General features: G+C 44.2%; 1 protein-coding gene across 1 annotated transcript; it reads right to left on the minus strand.

The window, feature by feature from the left end:
* Window positions 1-2,586: 2,586 nt before the first annotated feature.
* LOC136520251 (probable potassium transporter 16) lies at window positions 2,587-3,767 on the minus strand. Its single transcript, XM_066513708.1, has 2 exons — window positions 3,256-3,767; window positions 2,587-3,124 (listed from the first exon to the last, which is right to left on the minus strand). Exon 1 carries the CDS (start codon window positions 3,640-3,642, stop codon window positions 3,301-3,303), a length of 342 nt encoding a protein of 113 aa, XP_066369805.1. The 5' UTR covers window positions 3,643-3,767; the 3' UTR covers window positions 2,587-3,124; window positions 3,256-3,300.
* Window positions 3,768-19,819: the final 16,052 nt, after the last annotated feature.

The following is a 19,819-nucleotide window of genomic DNA, read 5'->3' on the forward strand; positions in this document are numbered from 1 at the left end:
TGAAGTTGATGGAAGGGAGAGACTGGACGGCCGTGTGGGCCAGCGCCAGCTCTCCTCCTAGTGTGACGATGAAATCCAGGTCACCGAAACGCACGTGTGCGCCCGGGACCCAGCTGATTGCGTGGTTGGCCATCCGACGCCTGATTTGGAACGCGCAAAGACCCCTACCTGGCGCGCCAACTGTTGGTGTTTCGAACAAGCACCGGCAAGTAAATTTATATTGATGCGCGTTAGGCCCGGATGGTGCGCTAAAGGACACAAGATTTATACTGGTTCGGGCTGAATGTCCCTACGTCTAGTCTATTGCTGCTCGTGTTATTAGCACCAAAATTGGTTCGTAGTAGGGGGTACAAATGGTCAAGAGAGGGACTGGTTCCAAGTCTCTGATAGAAGGGTCAAAAGGATGCCAAAAGCCTGGTAGCAGCTTAACTGTGTGTGATGTGTGTTGTGTTGTCCATCAAAAGTCGGTCCCTTTGTTGGAGGAAGCACATCCCCTTTTATAGATGAAGGGGACGGCTTTACAAGTGAGAAGGAAAGGGTGCGTATGCTACCGAGCCTTGTTGTTCACGTCTACCAAGCCTTGTTGTCCATTCCGGCGGATACCAGATAATGGTAAGCGCCTACAATACTGTTGATGCACTGTAGAATGTTAGGATGGCTACAGAGTACTGCTCCGCATAGGGTATGGACTCTGGTATAGTGGTTTTGACTTATGAGCGTTGCCTAGCCTTGCTCCGCATGCCTTTTGGTTCCTATGAATCCCCGTCGAAGGGACGCGGGGTCGGAGTCTGAAGTATCGCTGTGGGCATGGCCTTCCGATCGGAGAGGGCGTCCGGAGGCCGAAGCGAGTGCTCCGATCTGGTGGGCACGAGGGGTCATGGAGCGGGTGCCGCTCCCTTGGGACCACAGCGTGGTGACAGCACATCCGTCATTGTGGAGGGCACGAGTCCTTTCCTAGACCGTAGTGGTTGTCGTATGTCTACGGCGGGTTTCGTGTTTGAGGGCTGAAGGCGGCGCCTACAATACTGTTCGGACCCTGCAATGCCGGAGTGGGCTAAAGCACCTATCCCGTTGTTCCCTGGCAGTACTTTTCCTGCTGGGATGCAGGGTATGGTCCTCGATGCCACGGTTGACCCGAACGTCTTGTCTTACCCTGTACCTATCATCATGAGGGAGCGAGGAGAGGTCGTCAGGCGAGACGGAACTAGTCTTTGGACATCGGGCGAGGCGAGGTCCGTCCTCGGACGTCGGGCGAGGTGGAGTATAGCTTTTATCCGTCGGGCGAGACCGAGCCCAGCCCTCAGGGGTCGGGCGAGGCGGAGTCTAGCCCTTAGCCCTCGGGCGAGACGGAGCTGGCCCACGGGCGTCGGGCAAGGCGAAGTCTAGCCCTTAGCCCTCGGGCGAGACAGAGCTAGCCCACGGGCGTCGGGCGAGGCGGAACCAAACTCCCGTCATTCGGGCAAGAAACGCAGTGGCGCCCTTATCCGTCCGGGAGTTTTTAACGTTCGATGGTTATTAGTTCCACCTCCTGGGGTACCCCGGTGTTAGGTCCCAGTAGTTTCATTTATTCTTAACTATGGAAACATAGAGTAAATGCACCTTGTTTTTATCTCTCTGTTCATGTCAAGTGATTTTGAAGTTTATTTTTCGTAACTTTCTCTGGGGTACCATTAGTTTATTATGCTTGCCTTGTCATATTAGCAAAACACTGAACTTTTAGTGCTTAGTTCAGCGCTATGAAACAACTTTCACAAAGCATAATTAGCTAAATACTTCAAATATGATAGAATTAACTTTGTTACGCGTAAGTGTTTTTTGGATTATATACATGGTCATATACAATTGTTTGAAAGGTGAACTACGAAAAAAAAATCGTCCTTTGGTCGTTTTCATGTGCATCCTTGAATGAAGCCGTGGCGTTAGCACGGGCACTATACTAGTATATATAATGAGTTTTCATTAACCTTGGATTTTGAGTTTCTCCACAAACTAATAACACTTGTGTCATTAGTATTACTAACCGTGTGCAGATGCATACAAATTCTTGGGTGACATCACACAGTTACACAAATTGAGCCTACTACAAGGCTAATCAAATTGCGTGAAATTCTAATGTCACTTTCCAAAACCTACAGGTAATATACGTCATTGTTTGGTAAGTTGTTCTGTTAAATAAGGTTGAAATTCTCAGGTGCTGTCCAATTTCAAGGCAGTTTCGACTTCGTCCAAGGCATGTCTAAATTTTCTTGCAGTAGTTTGAAAATATATTGAAAAAAGGTGAGTATTTTTTATTATTGCATCCAGTTCGTAAATTTTCAAGCCAGGTAGGGGTATGCCAACTGTCGACAAAAGATGCTCGGCAGTCCACTGAGGGGTATCCCACGATGGTAGATTTATCGTAGAGGTGAGCGAGATCAGGAGCGAGATGGTAATACAAGCACCAAGACACAAGATTTAGACAGGTTCGGCCATCAGTATGACGTAATACCTACATCCTATGTTCTGATGTATTGCATTAAGATATAGTAGCTTGTCCGTTAGAGGACCCCTGCCTCTCCTTATATACTCTGTAGGGGTAGAGTTACAAGGTAAATATTCTATTTGGTACTATACAATAGCTTGCGGTGCACGCCGAGCAGCGCCGTGCACGCCTTCATGTGGGCTGGGTCACCTCTGATGGTGTGGCTCATGTCTTATCTTGTGGATACCGAGGGCCATACCCTCGTATGTTCTTATCCCTGGAACGTTCCAGCCCATGGTACAGGTGTGTCACTCCAACCTAATTGGTTGCAGGCGGTTTGGTTCTGGAGGGTAGGTGACAAGTCTCCGTTCCAAGGTCCAAGGCATGGGAGGAACAAATCTCCATTCCGACTATTTTTCATTCCAGGACGCATCTAACTGAATGCGCATTTCTAGTTCAACCTGACTTCAATCCGAGCGGAACACGCCTTGTTCCGGGCCGTTCTGGCTGGACCGAACGAGCCCTTACCAGCTAGAACCATTACCGCCGTGATATGAACCATTACGCCTTATCTTAGCACGAGCTCGTCCTCGTCCTGTTGATTTGGGATCAGGCAGATCTTGGCGTACCGCGAGATCAACGAGTACAGAGCAAAGGTTCCACCTGACGAAAACCGAGCAAATAACGTATGTACGTGCACCTTATTAGCTCCGTGTCCATTTTGCAACTCATCTCATGACAAGAAAGATCATGGTGAATTAAATTCAGTAGCTAGGTAGCATCGTCGATCGCACCGTCACCCTCGTCGTTGGCGTAGAGCTCGATGAAGACGATCTTGATCATGGTGAAGAGGATGAAGCTGTAGATGATGATGTGATGATGGACAGCACGCCGAGGACGTCGTCCTCATGCTTGACGCCATACTTGAAGGTGTTGGCGTAGACGTAGAGCGGCGACGTGCCGAGGTCGGCGTACATGATCGCCACGCACTGGAATGCCAGCCACAGCGTCCGAACCCAGCTCTCCTGCCGTCCATGGTGATGGGCGGCGTGGGCTGGCCTCGTGGCGTCGCGGTACAGGGAGTCCTGCCGTAGCCAGTTCACCGGCGGCAGCTGCAGCTCCAGGTCGCCGCTGCGGGGCACCATCTCCAGGCCACCTCCGGCACCCGCTTGTTGTGCCATCTTTCCGCCGGCGGCGGCTTCCTCTGTAGACTGTAGTAGTCAAGGGCAGAACAGGTACCTTTGTACGGCGGAAAGGCTAACCCACTCCGCACTGCACCGTCCCTCAAGCAGCACCCTGTAGGCTGTAGCTGATTTGTTGGCTTCACAGCTGCTCATGCATGTCGCCTTGGGACGCCTTTTATAGCCCAACTATGGTACGCACCCGCGTGTGCAACTTGTGCTCCCTTTTTTCCTATCTTTGCGACGTCATCGTATCATGGGAACTTATCAATTTTTCTGGTGAATTCTGATCAAATTTATTGGTTAATTGTTGGAGTAAATTAACCTAATTATTAATTAATGGTCGCAACATCATGTTTTTATGAAAGCTGGTCAAAAGGTTAACGTTTTGTGTGGGTGAGAGAGGGAGAGAGAGAGAGATGGAAATGTGCACCTCCGGTACATAAGGATGTGTGAGAGTACAGTGGTGTATGTTGTGAATAGGTCTTCGATATCGATGTATTTATCTAAGAATGACTTATTTTCATAAAGTCAATGGTAAGCGGATAGAACTACTGGTCAACCGTAAAAAGAAGTTTCGTTTTGTTCGTTGTTTTCAACGATGCCACTGCCACATCATCGAGAGTGGTTTTATGTTGATGAAGAAAATCACATCCTCAAATGCATACTTTCAATTCAATTGTTTTATATTCCGGTCATATAGCATTTAATGTGTGACATGGGATTGGAGGATTGTTGGACGAAATGAAATGTCTACGTTCTGTGTAGCAGCTGCTACTGTCGGCACACAGTAACATGCGAGCGGCAGCTGCCACAGGAAAAATGGCTGCTCAACAGGTTCATCTCTCTTTAAATAAATAAATTCCTAGCAAGTTTTTAAAAGATTAGTATAGCTACCAAATGACCATATTACCCTTGATTAATTTAAGTTCCACCATTAAGTTGCACATTAATCGGTGTTTGGGTTACACGCTGGTCACATTATTTACTACTCATCTGGCTAGCAAAATTGGCCAACAGGAGAGGATGCTGCAGTAAATAGAATGGGAATACGAGAAAGTATTAAATGGGTATGGGCCGGTGGATCGTCATCCTCTAGGAATCGACTTATTCATGGATACATTTTTACTCCAGAAATTGATTTTTTAAGGGACAGAGGGGTATCTTTACTTTTGTATAGAAACTTTCACAGCTTCCATGCATGCTTACCGTTACAAAATTTCCATAATAATCAACAACGTAATCTTGACCCGCAAGGTGCCGAGCGCGTTGAAGAATCGATGGGAACCGAGCAGGAAGTCGCACAAGTGCACTATAGGCGACGACAGATCAAGTCGACGTCGTGGGCGTCGTCGCATGGTGCCTAGTGGACTTGTTAGTTTTTACCAGGTGGTGATGGCACCTGATCCGTATGAAACCTGCATTCTTAAGAGCAGAGCCCATGGTTCAACAAAGTGTACGTTTAGAGCCCATCTTTTCAAATTGTCTAATTGTGTACTTTAGGAGTTATGGTCAGTGGCTGCCGTACGTACGTACTAGGACTTTTTAGTTGCCCACATGCGTATTTGCTTGCGTGACCTTGCCGCGCTCAAGTCTATGGTTTTGCTGGATTGAAACTTCGGTGTTCTACTAGCTAGTCGACACAATGTGTTCATACTTCATAGGTACAGGACGTACGAAATTTGAGTTAGTAAAATGTTCTCACCTTTTTTTTGCAATAATAATATTATAATTTTTCTGTGAACAAACTGTAGCTTGGCTATTTATTTAAGTTTGTTTTATGGTCAACCTGTGTTTCACCTAGTTTTGAGTCCTGTCGTCGAGTTGATCACATTTCTCTGAATTTATAAATTTAATTAGCCAGTAGTAGGCGGTGTGATTTATCAGGTCAGACTCTCAGAGCTGGTTACAGGGGTAGAGTGTGTGCGTGAGTTCATATTATTAGTCAGTGTACGCACATGTATTATATTTTTCTTTGCGAGGACGCACATGTATTATATAAGCGTACGTGTCCGTACTGTGATTAAAAAAGTATTATAGTTTTTCTAACTTTAACTAAATGCTACGAATATATTAGGTTATAGTGGGTGTGCACCCGTAGAGGTGAATATGGACACATATATGTAACCGTTTGTATCTATACTGTGATATTCATAGAAAAATAACACTCCTTCGTTCTAAATTATAAAAAGTTTATCTTTTCTAGATTTATAGCTTTTGCTATACACTTAGATTTACACTCAGTCTAAATACATAATATAAATAAGAGTTAAATACATAGACGGTCCTTAACTTGTAGCCTTATACCACTTAGGTCCACGTGTTGTACTGTTGTAACACTAGGATTCATAGATCTAGCCTTTGACTGTTCTATTCGGTATAAAAGATGAAGTAGTAGATCCTAACAAATCCTAGTACATCTAGACAGAGAGATGGAGATAGAGAGATAGGGTTTCGAACCTGAGACTGCAAGGGTGGAAGATCCAGTGGCCTCCATCAGTTTTGTCGATGCAGTCTGCGCACGAGCAACGATGGTCGGGGAAGATGTCGGTGTAGTTGCCGTCGTCGGAGCGGGACGACCCGACTGATGGCTTCCCGTCACTGGCTGCGCCCCTCTTGATCGAATTAGGGTTAGTGTCGGTGGGGAGGTCGGCTCAGGTCCACCTCATGATTAGAGCCGCCGGCCCCCACCTCTTTATATAGCACAGGGTGACAGATGCCCTCCAGCCATGGTGGGCTGGACGCCCCCGATCAGGGCGCAAATCAAAGGCCCAACTGGGCCGTTGGGTCCAATTAGGTTAGAGATCAGTCTAACAATCTCCTCCTTGATCTCTTTCCATCTTTCACTTTCATATTCTTTACTTTTGTTTATTCCATTACAGATTAGCGCATAGAGCATGTCTCATCGACACGATCCATTGCCGATAGATTTAACAGCTACAACACACTACTCTGTTCTGAAATAGATACTTATCTTTGGACCTTCTTTTGTTCAGGAATTATAGGCTTTCCCTTAAACCCATGCCGGCTACATGTTCTCTGAACACGTTGGGTGATAAGCCTTTTGTAAGCGGATCCGCGAGCATCTTTACTGTACTTATATGCTCAAGACTTATGACTTGATCCCGGACTTTATCTTTCACAACATAATACTTTATGTCAATATGTTTGGCAGCACCACTTGACTTATTGTTATGAGCATACTGTACTACTGGATTATTATCGCAGTATAACTTTAGTTGTCTATAGATGTCGTCAACCACCTTCAAACCGAGTATGAACTTCTTTAACCAGTTCACCTGCCCCGTTGCCTCATAACACACTATAAACTCGGCATACATTGTGGACGATGTAGTGACGGTTTGTTTTAAGCTTTTTCATGAAATAGCTCCTCCTGCGAGAGTGAATACATATCCAGACGTGGATTTTCTATTATCTCCCGTATAATCAGAATCTGAATATCCCACTATATGGAGTGAATCAGATCTTCTATACGTCATCATGAGGCCTTTCGTTCCTTGCAAATAACGCAAGACTTTCTTTACCAATTTCCAGTGTTCTATTCTAGGATTGCTCTAGAATCTGCCAAGTAACCCGGTAACAAATGCCAAGTCAGAGCGCGTGCATATTTGAGCACATTGCAAGCTTCCGACAGCTAAAGCATATGGAACCACTTTCATTTGATCGATCTCATATTGGTTCCTAGGGCATTAAAAATCCCCATATCTGTCGCCCTTGACTATAGGAGCAGGTGAGGGACTATATTTGTGCATACTGAATTTCTTTAAGATCTTTTCAATGTATGTCTTTTGTGACAGTCCTAATACCCCTTTACTTCTATCTCGGTGAATCTCGATCCCTAGAACGAACGAAGCTTCACCAAGATTTTTCATATCAAACTTTGAGGACAAAAACTTCTTTGTCTCTAGTAGTAGACTGACATCACTACTAGCGAGTAAGATATCATCCACATACAGGACAAGGAAGATGAACTTCCTATTCTTAAACTTTGTATAGACACAATTGTCCTCTACATTCTCTTTAAACCCAAAATTCTTTATTGTCTGATCAAACTTCAAGTACCACTGTCTTGAAGCTTGTTTTAATCCATAAATGGATTTCTTTAGACAGCATCCCATTCGTTCTTTTCCTTCCATGACAAAACCTTTCGGTTGTGCCATGTAGATATTTTCCTCCAAGTCTCTATTAAGAAATGCCGTCTTTACATTCATCTGATGTAATTCTAGATCGTAATGTGCCACTAATGCCATTATGATTCTAAAGGAATCTTTATATGAGACTGGAGAAAAGGTCTCATTGTAATCAATCCCTTCTCTTTGCGTAAAGCCTTTTACCACAAGTTGGGCTTTATATCTCTCTATATTCCCTTGAGAGTCAAGTTTTGTCTTGTAGACCTATTTACAGCCTACTGTTTTGGCTCCTTTAGGAATTATCTCTAAATCCCAAACTTTATTGGCATTCATTGATTTCATTTCATCTTCTATGGCCTCAAGCCACTTTGATGAATGATCACTTCTTATGGCTTCTTCAAATGAGGTGGGATCATCCTCCATTTGAAATTCCTCAGTGTTGTACACTTCATAATCAGCAGGAATAGCTGATTTTCTTACTCTTTGAGACCTTCTAGGGGTCTCCACATTTGGCACATCTTTTGTTTGAGGTTGTTGTTGCTCCCCCTCATTTGTGCAATAGGTTCTACAGGATCTTGAAGAATAGGTTCCTCATCATCATTTATTGTTGCCAAAGGCGGGATAACAACAGGTGCTGGAACCATAGTGTCTTGTACTGTCTGTGCAGCAACAGCAGGTAGTGAGAAAAATGGCTCATGAATTATCAGAGTGGGCGCATACACCTACTTCTCTTTAAGGTCAATTTCTTGAGCTACCATGCTCCCCCTCATCATTTCATCCTCTAGGAAGACAGCATGTCTCGTTTCCACAAACTTTGTATGTCTATCTAGACAGTAGAAACAAAAACCTTTTGACTTTTCTGGGTAGCCAATGAAATGGCAACTTACTGTTTTGTGATCTAGCTTCCCAATATTTGGGTTAAATACTTTAGCCTCAGCAGGGCTCCCCCACACACGTAAGTGGTTTAATGAGGGTACTCTTCCTATCCACAACTCATACGGTGTTTTGGGCACCGACTTACTTGGTACTCTATTGAGAATATGAATGGTGGTTTTTAACACCTCCATCCATAGGCTCATCGGTAAGGTGGAGTAACTTATCATACTGCGCACCATATCCATCATGGTACGATTGCGCCTTTCAGCTACTCCATTCTACTGAGGTTCGCCCAGTGTAGAATACTGGGCTACTATGCCATTCTCCTGTAAGAACCTTACAAAAGGTCTAGGAACTTGGCCATATGGGGTATGCCGACCGTAGTACTCCCTTCCACAGTCGGACCTGACTATCTTAATCTTTAAGTTGTGTTGGTTTTCAACTTCTGCCTTGAATATCTTAAATTTATCCAATGCTCCTGTTCTTTCTTTGATTGGATAAATATAGCCATAACGGGAGTAATCATCTGTGAATGTTATGAATGAATCATAACCATCCACACTCTTTATGGGGAAAGGACCACAGATGTCTGTGTGAATAATCTGTAGAATTCCCGTGCTTCGTTTGACATCTTTCTTAATTTTCTTTACATACTTTCCTTTTATGCAATCTCTGCATTGTTCTAAATCTGAGAGCTCTAATAGAGGAAGAATATCATTCTTAACTAGTCTTTCTATTCTCCTCCTCAAAATATGGCCTAAACGACAATGCCATAATTTCGACAACGCATCGTGAGCTCTCTTTTGTTTTCTATTTACATCCGCAGACGAGGATACATTCACATTGTCGCATGCAACGTTCCCATTATCGCATACAACATTCACATCATCACGTAGTGATAACAAATAAAGCTCATTTTATAAGATAGCATTACCAACACATGCATCATTATATGTTATCTTACATTTGCCATTTCCAAAATGGCAATCATAACCATCGTTGTCCAAACATGAAACACTAATCAAATTCCTCTGTAGGGAGGGAACATAAGGAACATCTCTAAGTATGAGTTTGAAACCATCAGCTAGCTCTAGAGAAAGATCGCCAACGGCTTCAAATTCTGCTTGGACTCCATTTGCGACTTTAACGTGTCTTTTGCTTCTTTGCGTAGTCCTCGTCGAACGTAATCCCTTTCTTTGCCATAATCATCTTTAGGTAATCAGGACAATCTTTCTTATAATGCCCTGTCTTCTTGCAGTGGAGACATTGATCTTTATCCACTGTGAACTTATTTTGCTGAGGCTGATGCAGCATAGGACCCTTTCCCTTTGACTTTGAGGAGAAGTTTGCATTAGTATTATTTTTCTTATTATCTTTTAGATAATTGATTGTGCCACCATTGATAGCCTTCATTCTCTCCTCCTCTTGCACACACATAGCCATTAGCCTCTCCATATCCCATTTCTCGGGCTGTATGTTATAGTTAACAACAAAAGTGTCAAACTCTTTTGGCAAGGAAGTAAAAACCAGATGGATAAGGAACTCATCCTTGAGAGCCAGATCCATTGGTTTTAGCTTAGATGCTAAATGGCTCATCCTCAGTATGTGCTCTCTTATGCCACCATTACCTGAGTATCTCTCTGTCACCAGCTGCTTTATCAGCTGGATAGCATATGTCTTTGAAGAGCTAGTGAACTGACTCTTTATTCTTTCGAGATACTTAGTGACGGTGTCACACTCTGGGATTGAGCCCACAATAGCAGGCTCAATCATGTTCTTTATCACTACCAAACACTTCTTGTTGGCAGTGACCCACTTCCTATGCTCAAGGTCATAGGACATTCTTTGGGATGCAAAGTCCCTCTCTCTGGTTGCCTAGGTGGCATCAACCTCGTTTGTCTCCCGCACCGGTGCCATAGGCTCTGTGGGACATGGTGTGGTGACTACCCAGTCCACCTCAGCGAGGATGAAAGCTAGGTCGATCTTTTTCTTCCACTCAATGTAGTTATCACCTTTTAGAGTGGGGATTTCTTTGATACAACTCAAGTTGTATTTGCCTGAAAACACAATTCAAATAATGTGAGAACATAAATGATAACAATAACAATTGCATGCCTTAGTTCAACGTTGGTCAAAATTAAAATATACAATTGTTCTCTACATTAATTCTATATCACCGTTGGGCAGAAAATAGAATTGATGCAAGACAAAACATCATAATATTGTCATTAATCAATGTTGGTCAGAATAATAACAATATTATAATTAATTAAAACATATCTATTTTTTCAAAATTAAATTCTCCCGTTGGTTCGAATTTAATAATGAAAATAACATCTTTACATACGCAGCGGAAAATCATTCAATTTGATGAGTTTTACCCACAAGGAAAAATACTTTTTCTATTTTCTTTTGAGCTAATTTCTATTTTCAATTTTCTGGAAAAAAGAAAAAAAAACAAAAATTGGGCTCATTCTTTACTGTTTCGGCCCAAAACCGGCTCGGCCCATCACTGCACGCGCGCAGGCCGCACCCAGGCCACAACCGAGGCCTGGGCCGGCAAAGCTTCGTGCGCCCGCGCACCAGCCTAGGTCGCGACGCTGGCCTATTTAATCTTGGTCATCCGTCTGCATCCGACGGCTGCGCGCGCATCTCGCTCGGATAAAACACCATCACGGCCGCCCGAGCAGAAACCCTAGGTCATTTTCATTCACTCTCTCTCTCTCTTCACCTCACTGCTCTCTCTCTTCTTTCCTTAGTACAGCCGCAACAGTCACCGAGTGAGCAAGCGGGCGAATCAGTAGAGCAACGAGCCCCGGCACTATCGTCGGCCCCCTCACCGGCGTGCGCGTTCCCCAGTGGGTGAGCGCGCCGCCATCGAGCGGCCTAGCCACGGCGCCCCTGTGGCCAGATCCCGGCGAGCAGAGCCCCTGGCCAACCCTTTCTTTTTCCCCGTGCGCTGGCGTGCATGACGACGAGGTAAGCCACCCCTTTCCCCTCTTCCCCTTTCAGTTTCTTTGGTTCTTGTGCTCGGATTTCATTCGATTTGGGGATTAGGGTTAGGGTTTGGGGATGGGGTTTCACTATTTTCTTTTTCCCAAATTTATTTTGGGTTTTAGGGTTCGATTTTAATATGAAAACGAGCCCTGCTTCTTTAACCCAGTTAGGGTTAGGGTTCATCCGAACCCTCTTCTTTTCTTAGTTCCGAAAGGATCGAAGTTAGGGTTCAACCGAACCCTTTGTTGGTTGAAGCCCCCTTCTTATTTTAGATCCGCACTGGATTTCCTTTTTGATATGCTAGATCTATTCTTAAACGTGGCTCTAGTACCATTGTTGTACTGTTGTAACACTAGGATTCATAGATCTAGCCTTTGACTGTTCTATTCAGAATAAAAGATAAAGGAGTAGATCCTAACAAATCCTAGTACATCTAGATAGAGAGATGGAGACAGAGAGATAGGGTTTTGAAGCTGAGGCCGCAGGGGTGGAAGATCTAGTGGCCTCCATCAGGTTCATCGATGCAGTCTGTGCATGGGCAGCGATGGTCGGGGAAGATGTTGGTGTAGTTGCTGTCATTAGAGCGGGGCGGCGTGGCTGGTGGCTTCCCGTCACTGGTTGCGCCCCTCTTGATCGAATTAGGGTTAGTGTCGATGGGGAGGTCAGCTCAGATCTACCTCGTGATTAGAGCCGCTGGCCCCACCTCTTTATATAGCGCAGGGTGATAGGGGCCCTCTAGCCATGGTGGGCTGGGTGCCCCTGATCAGGGCGCAAATCAAAGGCCCAACTGGGCCATTGGGTCCAGTTAGGTTAGAGATCAATCTAACACCACGAACTCTCAAAATCAAAATATGGATCCCTAAACTTGTTAAGTTGTGGTGCCTTGGATCTAGTCTTGGCTACGTGACAAGCCTCAATTCATGGATCAAGCCTCGACAAAACAAACACTCAGCTAGAGCACTATCACAGCTAGCCTTCTCTAGCAATGCTCTCTTAGCGTTCTTTTCAACTATCTCTGACTGCAAAGCGGGACATGACTTGCACACACCCAACAAGCTAGGCCTATACTTCACTTCATCTAGCTCATCGAACAAATATGCATTCTCAGTTTGCAGGGTGTTAAGATTTGACATGTGTATCGTGCAGGTATCGCACTTCGTCTCCTCATACATAACTAGAGCTCTAGCAAACTCAAGGTCCTTAAGTGCTTGTTCTATTAGCCTTGAACTTGTTCCGCTCTTTCACCTAATGTCTAAGCAGCTTGTCCTGACTAAGCAAAGCTTCATTCATGGTATTCAACTCAGCACCAAGCTCGTTAGTAGAACATGATACCTCAAAGTTAGAGTCTTCATCATCGTCCTTGCCGCCTGTCTTCTCATCGTCAGGTGCCATGACATAGAAGCCCTTCTTGGCGGTGTCGGCGTGGAAGCAGAGTCCATTCAGCTTATCCTTGATCTTGCGCTTGAACTCATCATCACTAGAGGTGGAGGAGTTGCTATCAGTGGAGTCCTTCTTGAGGTCGCTGAGAGAGTCAAAGGAAGGCATGCTGTTGTGCCTTGGTAGTATCTTGCAGAACTGCTTCTTGAGCGCCTCTTGTATAGCTTCATCCCCCTGGACTTGTGCTTGCCGAAGGTGTACTTGCGCTTGTCCTTGTGCTTGTCGTAGTCCTCCTTGCCCTTCATCTTGGTGCAGTTGGCGATGCAGTGGTCAGGGTCTCTACAATTGAAGCAGCCCTCCTTGTGTCCACACCTCGTCGTCGGTTCTTGTGGTTGTCGTGGAACTGCTTCAACCGGTTGATGACCAACGCCAGCTCATTATCTCCAAGTATCTCAACCTGCTCCTCAGTGATAGATATCAAATAATACAAGGAAAACCAAGTGGGTGAGGGGTTAGCAGAAGATCCTCCTAAACCAGACACTAGAGCCATGGATGAGTTTGTTGGGTTCTCAATTTTGGCTCTGGATTGCTAGTCTATTTCTATGGACTCGAGCTTGCTAAAAAGCTCATCGACTGTGAGAGTCTCATAGTTTGGGGACTCAATGATTGTGACAACTTTGATGTCCCAAACCTATGGTCTAGGCTTGTAGCAATTTTTGGCCCTCTCATGATTGTCATATGATAGCTGTGGCTTTTTAGCATGCATCTTGTTCACAATCGATTGAAATCATGCCAAGTCCTTTGTCATCGTAGCTAAAGGCGATGCGCTAGCCTGGTATTCAATGCTAAGGCCAAGTTCTGTCTATTTATAGGAAGACCTTCGCGACAAGATCTTAGCAAATTTTAAGGGATTCACAAGTGAATCCTTGACTTTCATGGACCTGTTTCAATACAAGCAGAATCAAGGAGAAGTCCTAAAAGACTACTTCTAGAAATCTGTGCAAATGAAGGCAAAAGCACCCAGTGTCCTAGAGGATGTCGCTATCGAAGTAGCAATCAAAGGCCTTCGCATAGGTCCATTCACAGCTGACCTAGCTAGGGAAAAGCCTCGGACCATCGAAGACCTTTATAACAAATTTGTGAAGTATTGCAGATCTGACAATGACCTCCATAGAAGACTAGAAGAACAAAACCAAAGCAAGTAGTTCTAGGGCAATAGTAGAAACGCCTAGAAGGGCAATAGAAGCCAAGGTCAGCCGTAGCCACAACAAGCGCAAAACTAGCAAGTCTTCAACATAGAATAGCGAGGAAACAACTAGCAGGGGTAGCAACTGGCAAAGGCAGTCCTAAACGACACATCCCAGAAACAACCCAAAGGCAAGGGAAATAGCCAAGGTAGGAACTGGAATAGAAACCAAAACCAAAGGCAGCGAAGGCAGTATTGTTTCTTTCATGGAGAAAATAAAGGGCATACAACCAAAGACTGCTTAGATGACAAGGAGACCCAAGAAATGATCAAAAGCAGAGCAAATCCGCCACCTCCGCCACAACAACTCGTGAGAGAGGTGAACCATACCTTCGCAGCATCTCAACAGCAATACTGCCCAATTTACCCAAGCCTAAACTCCACTAAAATTCACCCGTCCACTTTAACCGCTGCTTACTACCCAAACTTCCTACCCGCATGGAAACCAAGTACTCAGTAGTAGGGGCTGACTAACAACCAACAGGCGGAGGCCAACCTCACTTACATAAACCCGATGCCTCCACACATAACATTTATTAATACCAACCAACCATCCCAAATACATAATAGATAGCTAGAGGCATTGCCTCTGCTTCCAAGAAAATAGCTCGCAACACCCAAAAATGAACCTAACCTAGAGAACCAATTCAACCCTCACACACCGCTTCCAACCATCGACATGATATTGCCCATAGCTGGGGGCTCCTCGATGGAGTTCCAAACTAAGAAGCAGAAGAAGGATCAACTTAGGTTGGTCAACAACATAGTAGTTCAATGCCCAATGCGTTATATGGATTGGTCGAAGATGCCAATCACCTTTTCAGAACAAGATTTGCGGCTGGAGAGCTACCCTCATACCGATGCCATGGTAATCAAGGCCAACATTGCAGGATGGGAAATCAATAGGATTCTCATAGACTCCGGAAGCTCTACAGATATTATCTTTGTAAATGCCTTTGACTAGATGAAGCTAAGCAGAAGTCAATTATAACCTTTGGACTCACCACTAATTGGTTTTGGAGGGAAAAGGATAGATGCATTAGGAAAAATATCCTTCCCAGTCTCCTTTGGAGGTCAAGAAAATGCAAGAACAAAATATGTACTCTTCGATGTAGTAGATCTCTAGTACCCCTACAATGCCATCTTCGGAAGAGGGTTCGCAAACAAATTCAATGTAGCCATTTATATGGATTATCTGTGTATGAAAATACCGGCCTTGCATGGAATCATCACAGTTCACGGCTGCTAGAAGGAAGCAAAAAATATAGAAAGAGCCATCTACAAATCGCAGTGCAACATCAACTCCGTCGAAGCAGCTAAAACTAATTCAACGGAGCCTCCGGACATGCCGAAGGGAAAACATATCTCAAGGATCAGGAAGAAATGAAGACAGTCCCATTGGAAGATGTAGTCCCATATAGGAAGGTCACAATCGGAGGCAACCTATAAAAAAAGAGGAAGAAGAGCTCATAAAAACCTTAGCAAAAAACAAAGACGTCTTCACCTGGTCAGCCTCCGACCTGAAAGGGGTCAGTAGGGACATTATACAACACTCCCTTGACATCAACCCCAGAATAAAACCAAAAAAGCAGCAACAAAGGAAAATGTTGGAGGAGAGAATTTTAGCAGCAAAAGCCAAAGTTCAAAGGTTGTTAAACACAAATGTCATGAGAGAGGTCAAGTACTCAGAATGGCTGGTGAATGTAGTACGGGTGCCAAAGAAAATTGGAAAGATGAGAATGTGTATAGACTTCATAGATCTAAACAAAGCATGCAAGAAAGATCCATTTTCACTACCAAGAATAGACACCTCCATTGACAAGGCAACATGATACAAGCGTTTCTCTCTCCTAGATTGCTTCTCTGGATACCACTAGATCTGGCTCAAAAAAGAAGATGAGGAGAAGACAAATTTCACTTCCCCTTTGGAACTTATTGTTACACAAGAATGCCCAAAGGATTGAAAAACACTAGATCAACCTTCACCAAAATGATGGAGGCAGTCCTTAGCCCCCAGCTGCCAAAAAACATCATAGCCTATGTCGATAATATTGTGGTGATGAGTAAGGATGAGGGAGACCACATAGCAGATTTAAAAGAAACCTTTGCCAATCTAAGAGAGGCTAGGCAAAAACTCAACCTAGAAAAGTGTGTCTTTGGCGTAAGCAGAGGTAAAAATGCTTGGGTACATCATAAGACCCAAAGGCATAAGAGCCAACCTAGATAAAAGAAAGGCCATAATTTCAATGGTGGAACCATCAACCAAAAAGGAAGTCTTAAAACTCACTAGAGGAATAGCAGCGCTAAACAGATTCATCTCAAAGTTAGCAGGACATAGCCTCCCATTCTTCAAAGGTTCAAGAGGCGGAGATAAAGTGGAATGGGAGCTAGAACAATCAAAGGCCTTCTAACAACTCAAAAATTATTTGGCTACCAAACTCATGGTAATAGTGTCAGATCTAGAGGCACCATTGCTGTTATATGTTATAGCCTTCGACCATGCGGTCAGTGGGGTGCTTCTCTAAGAAAAAGAAGAAGAGTCGAAGGTCATTCAGCAGCCGGTCTACTACATCTCAGAAGCCCTATCAGGAGCAAAGCTAAACTATACAAAGATAGAAAAAATGGCGTATGCGGTGCTGATCTCCTCAAGGAAATTGAAGCATTATTTCCAAGCACATGAAATCATGGTACCATCTTCACAACTATTAGGGGGCATACTCTACAACAAAGAAGCCTGCGAAAGAATAGAGAAATGGGCAATAGACCTATCCCAGTTCGAACTCAACTATGTATCAAGAACAACAATCAAGTCGTAGGCGTTAGCAGATTTTATGGTAGATTGGACACCTTCAGCACAACAAGCCCCGTAGCCTTAGCCCCAAATCTAGACACTTTACACAGATGGGGCCTAGGGGCATCTAGGCACTAGGGCCTCCACCATTTTGATAACACCATCTGGCCTCCGCACAAAGTATGCAGCAAGGTTGGAATTCAAAGCAACAAACAATATAGCAGAATACGAAGGCCTTATACTAGTCCTCAACAAGGCAAATGCACTGGGAGCAAGAACACTACTGGTAAAAATAGACTCCCAAGTCATAGCTGGACAAGTTGAAAAAGAATACATGGCACGGGAACTAGAACTAGCCAAATACCTAGCCACAGTAAGAGCTCTTGAGCGAAGATTCTAGGGATTCACCCTACAGTACATACCAAGAGAAGAAAATGCAGAAGCGAACGAATTGGTGAAGACTACAACAAACAACTTGCCCATACCAAATGGAGCCTTTTATCAAGTACTACAAGCACTAGCAACATAGGCCACGGTGAAGGCATTCAAAATAATCCTAGTCACTAAGTCTAAAGACTGGAGGCAATTGATCATAGATTGCCTCAACAACATGCATCACACAGAGGATGAGGCGAGTATAGCTAGAATGGTAGCGAGAGCAAGAAACTATACACTGATAGAGGGAGTACTGTACAAAAAAGGGGTTGTCCAACCGCTGCTCAGGTGCATATCTCAAAGCCAAGGTAAAAACCTTCTACAAGAAATTCATTTAGGATCATGCGGCTAACACATTAGTCCAAGGCACTATCTATGAAGGCCATCAGGCAAGGGTTCTATTGGCCTACCCACATTAAGGACGTAGAAGAAATTGTCAAGACATGCCAAGTATGCTAGAGCACCTCCCCACACCAGTCAAAACCTTCGGTCGTTGTATAACTCATCCCACCCATTTGGCCCCTCCAAAGATGGGGGATGGACCTGGTTGGGCCATTACCACCATCACAAGGGGGAACTAGTTTGAAGTAGTGGCCATAGAATATTATACAAGGTGGATTGAGGCCAAACCACTTGCCAAAATCATATTAGAGACAGTAAAAAAGTTCTTCTGGCAGAACATAATTTGCACATTCAGAGTATCAAGAACCCTAATAGTAGACAATGGAAAACAATTCAACTCAGACAACTTCAAAGAATTTTGCAAGAGTATAGGTACCAAGGTTGCTTTTGCCTTAGTCTACCACCCAAAATCAAACGGAGCAGTGGAAAGAGCTAACAGAGTGATATTCTCAGCAATAGCAAAGACTCTATTCAACCTTCACAAAGGCAAATGGGTAGAGAAATTACCGAAGGTAGTATGGTCCCATAACACTATAGCCTCTAGAACAACAAGCTTCACACCGTTCAAACTCTTGTACAGCAAAGAAGCAACGTTGCTTGAAGGAGCCAGGCATTAGAGCCTCTGTGTCATAAAACAGGCACTGACAGAAGATGAAGAATACTCCAAAGAAACAATTGAGGGCACAAGACTAGAAGCAGTTGAAAACATTACAAAATACTAAGACCAAACCAAAAAATGGAGAGACAACAAAGTGATTAGGAAAATCATACAAGATGGAGACCTAGTCCTCAGAAGGAGACCTAATGCTAAAAATGTTGGAAAGCTCCAACCAACCTAGGTCATTCTACCTAACCGATGGCGAAGGCAGAACAAAAACACATACCTGGAACATTGACAATTTGCGTAGGTTTTACATCTAAATGTAAAAAGGTGACCTCCGTGGAACTATAAGTGAAGGTCATCAAGTTTCTAGTTTTCGCATTTTTTTACATTTCATGCAAAAGGGCTTGCACTCTTTTCCTCACAAAGGGGCTCCTAACGGAGGTGAGGTTTTTAATGAGACAAGTTCCATGTAAAAACCTCTAAAAATATAAAGAGGAATCCCCCCAAAAATACCATAAAAGGCGAAGGTTGAAAGTGGCTAGCAACGCAGCCATAATATTCGACTACAACATTACAATAGAGGACCCTCTAGTGCTTTAGACGAAGGGTCTAGATCATGGAATGACCTCCTTGGCTAAAGTATCCTGCAACCTTGAGAAAGACCTGTCCATACTTAGGCTTCAAGGATTTATCAAAATGGCCAAAAAGGACAACGCTAACCCAATAAAGACCTACCTTCGGCATAGGCATCAAGGAGAGGCTTATCGTTAACAAGCTTTAGTTAACTGCTGAAATTAAGAGCTAAAGTACAATAGCAGTAAAGGCCAAAATATATGCCAGGTACAGGGAAATCCCAACTTAAAAACATATCCAAGCAATAAACACCAGCCAAACACCAAGAGGTATTAAAACGTACAATTGGTAGACTATAAAATCCATCACCCCGCCGCCGCAACAGCCCCAGTCAGTGCATTTTCATACCACTACCCCCAGAAGAGTGCCAGGGGGAATCAAACCAGTAAAAAAACAATACACTATAGAGCCAACCCAGAGGGAAATGGAGTCCAGAGTCTCCTTAGAAATGAGAGACCAGAAGGTATCGTGCGAAGACTCGTAAATCCAGTAGCTTGCGCAGCCCAGCAAAGGCCACGTTCTGGTCATATGCATTGTCCACCTGATGTCGTAAAGCCTCCGTGAGGCCCGGAGTGACCTAAGTTCGACAGTAGCTAGTCAGTGTCAGAGGTTGCGAGAGGGTATCGCATGAAGGCTCATAACATCCCCCACAACTGAAGACACCT

Source organism: Miscanthus floridulus, chromosome 2 (genome assembly GCF_019320115.1).
Source record: "Miscanthus floridulus cultivar M001 chromosome 2, ASM1932011v1, whole genome shotgun sequence".
NCBI lineage: Eukaryota > Viridiplantae > Streptophyta > Magnoliopsida > Poales > Poaceae > Miscanthus > Miscanthus floridulus.

What these genes read in the sequence shown, in the direction of transcription:
- LOC136520251 (XM_066513708.1), bottom strand. Translation starts at nt 3,642, where the DNA reads ATGGCACAACAAGCGGGTGCCGGAGGTGGCCTGGAGATGGTGCCCCGC.